General features: G+C 39.7%; 1 protein-coding gene across 1 annotated transcript; it reads left to right on the top strand.

Annotated features, from left to right (window-relative positions):
• Nucleotides 1-201: 201 nt before the first annotated feature.
• LOC149182929 (uncharacterized) lies at nucleotides 202-519 on the top strand. The gene has a single exon (XM_089414728.1). The coding sequence runs from the start codon at nucleotides 202-204 to the stop codon at nucleotides 517-519; it is 318 nt and encodes a 105-aa protein (XP_089270854.1).
• Nucleotides 520-2,993: the final 2,474 nt, after the last annotated feature.

The following is a 2,993-nucleotide window of genomic DNA, read 5'->3' as shown; positions in this document are numbered from 1 at the left end:
AGGCTAACATATCCCTAGCAGCAAAAACCCCAAATTATACAGAACCAAAGTCCAACGGTGTTCATCCGACCTCAAGCAGGCTTTATCAAACTTAATTTTGACGGAGCATCAAAAGGAAATCCAGGTCTTGCTGGATTCGGGGGGATTTTCAGAGATAGTCAAGGCCAAACTAGGTGGATTTATGCTGACCGAGGAGGCACGATGAGTAATAATGAAGCAGAATTCATGGCTGCGTACCAAGGAATTAAGATTGCAATAAGAAATGGTTACAGGAATCTAGAAATAGAAGGGGATTCAACTCTAGTTGTAGAAACAATAAGAAAATTGAATAATGGAAAAGCTTGGGATCAGGTGGCTAGAAGTTGGAGGACGGCGGGCCTCATCCAGGAAATAGCAGAATCAATGAATCATATTGAGTACAAGGTCATACATCATGTTAGGAGAGAAGGCAATAGAGCTGCTGATTACTTGGCGAACTGGGGCTGCAATGAATTGAATGGCAAAGTGGATAGCATATGACCACCACAGCTGGAAGGGACTCGTTGGGAGGAATTAATTTCCATCACCAACCAAGACAATAATGACAGAGTATAGATATGCTAAAGGATACAAACAGACCGCAATTGGGGTGGAGGAAAGGACTCCAGGTAGCCTAATGATAATTGGTAGGGCTTGTCAGTACAAGCATCACTCTTGGGCAATCATAATAAAGGATGTGAAGGGAGATTACTGTGAAGAGAGCATCCCGAGACATGGTTCCAAGATCATCATGGTAGTAGAAGGGATGGGACATGACGGCGATCAGGCGGTAGCGGGCAGAAGAGGTGGCAATAATTTAAAGGGATTAGCAATAGACATTAATGCGAGCAAATTAAGGACATGCAAGGTGGCGAGGGCGGTTGATACTTGGAGTAAATTTCCTGGAAACAGTTTTCATAAAGAGCAAGAGACTATGGCTGAGGGTGACAGGCAGGCTAGTGTAAATAGCGAAGAGGGTGACAGAAGGAAGAGGACGACAAGGTAGCAGAGGATACAGGAGGACGATAGCTCTCAGGGGACTGATAACCACCAGAGCATAAAGGAAAGCGAGGAGAGGTTCAGGAGGAAGGATCAGGAGGTGACGGCAGAAGAGGGAATATACAGAGAAGGAGAGATGAGGAATATGCAGGAGGAATGCAGGAGGAGAGGGAGGTTCAAGGTCGGACAAGGTAGCCAGGGTAACATCCGTGGTCGGCCTTCTAAGAGAGGCAAGGGCAGAGGAAGTAGGGGACAAGGAAGCACCGGGCATGCTGGCGACTATGATTCTGAATCTCAGTCTCCCAACCAACGGAAAAGAGGTCGTTGCACTATGAACCAGATGGCCAGAGATGCAGAGCGTGAGTACAATAATGAGGGCAATGTGGAGATAAGAAGAATTATAGAGAATTTGGTAAAGAGAGTCCTGGAGGAGGCCTCGGACCCTGAGATGAATGAATGGAGCTCTCTTATGCCGGATCCTGGTAACACCAAGGGTCGCCTCTCCCAGTATAAACAAGCCCTGCATATATATTGGGTGATGAAGTGTCTTCTAGCCAAAGCAATGGAACATATTGCGGAAGAAATGACAGAGATTGCGCAAGGGTACCCGAGCCTGAAAGAGGAAATGAAGAGTCTGCACGTCGCACTTCTGAAACAGGATAGAAAACTGGAGGATATCCAAAACATTCTGAAGCTGATAACCAAGGAGCACCGCGAGGAAGAGGTGAAACCGGAGATCATGGATGATTGATATGTCTTTGTTTTGCTTTCAAATTTCACCTGTTAGGACCAATAGAATCAGTTTTGGCATAGGCTGTGGAATGCATAAGATGATAGGGAAATAGTTCCAGCTGGTAGGTAGACTGAAGGTTTTGTTTTAAACTTGATCGTGTACTGTCTCAGCTTTATGTTGATAACTTCTAACTTTTGGTGGCCCTCCTACCTGGTTTCCCTTCGGGGCGGGAGGAGAATCCCTGTTTTTGTATATAGTTTTGCTGGTTGATGTTAATAGAAAAGGCCCTGTCGTAGATTAAAAAAAAAAGATAATGTACTATCTATACTAATTTAATATAACATCTTAGATATAAAGCAATACTATATTAAAAGACACACTCCCATTAATTATGTATAAAGTAATAATAGCTAAGATAACCATCAACTTTCATTCCATCAACTGGTTCATTTATTATTTAACATTGACAAATAATATTTGTGTCGTTTAATATGGGAAATACCAAACATGACCATTAAAAGAATGTGTTGTTTCATTTTGATTCATACAAAATTTGACTTCCAATACATTTATGCTCTTAAACTTAGAAAATCATTAATTGAAAATAAACAAAGGTAATTTGTGATTTAGCATATTGAAATTGTTTATGGAAAAATAGCAAGCATGGAATGCAATTAATCACAAAGTACTAGTGATTAGTTTAATTAAACACAAAGTACTAGTGATTAGTTTAGCATGGGTATACATGTTATTTTAATGGAACGACGTGACAATGGTTCAGGATTCATTTTTTAGCATAATCATAGGTTGATGTGATACAACTTTAACATGGAAACTAATGTGGTATGGCATTGGTCTAATGTTGAGCTGGCTCAAAGTGTTAACATGGAGTTCACTATTGAGGGACATTTATTGCAGGTGTTTTTTTCAAAGTCAAGCTAGTAATTGACTTCCAAAAGTTTTCGAATTTTTTTTTGTGAGAAAATTGGTTTCTTCATTGTCGTGAAATTAAATAATTTTATTTATTTTCTCAAGATTGTCAAATTTCTAGAAAATTACAAGTGCATTTACAAGGAGTTTTTTTTTCATGTAATGTAATATATATGTTTATTTTAGTTAGTAAGTTGAAGGAATTATATAAGATAGGGAGAGTTGGAACCTTGCTTGGATTTTTTTTAGTTCAGAGGATATGAATGTATATGTTTAGATTGATATTTTTTCAGTATAAATAAAACTATTACGC

The sequence above is a fragment of the Pinus tabuliformis genome, chromosome 3_2 (genome assembly GCF_031772625.1).
Source record: "Pinus tabuliformis cultivar Carrire ecotype Pingquan chromosome 3_2, CPIR1, whole genome shotgun sequence".
In the NCBI taxonomy this organism is placed as follows: domain Eukaryota; kingdom Viridiplantae; phylum Streptophyta; class Pinopsida; order Pinales; family Pinaceae; genus Pinus; species Pinus tabuliformis.
The sequence above is the reverse complement of the archived record's forward strand: the minus strand, read 5'-3'. Positions and strand labels throughout refer to the sequence as shown.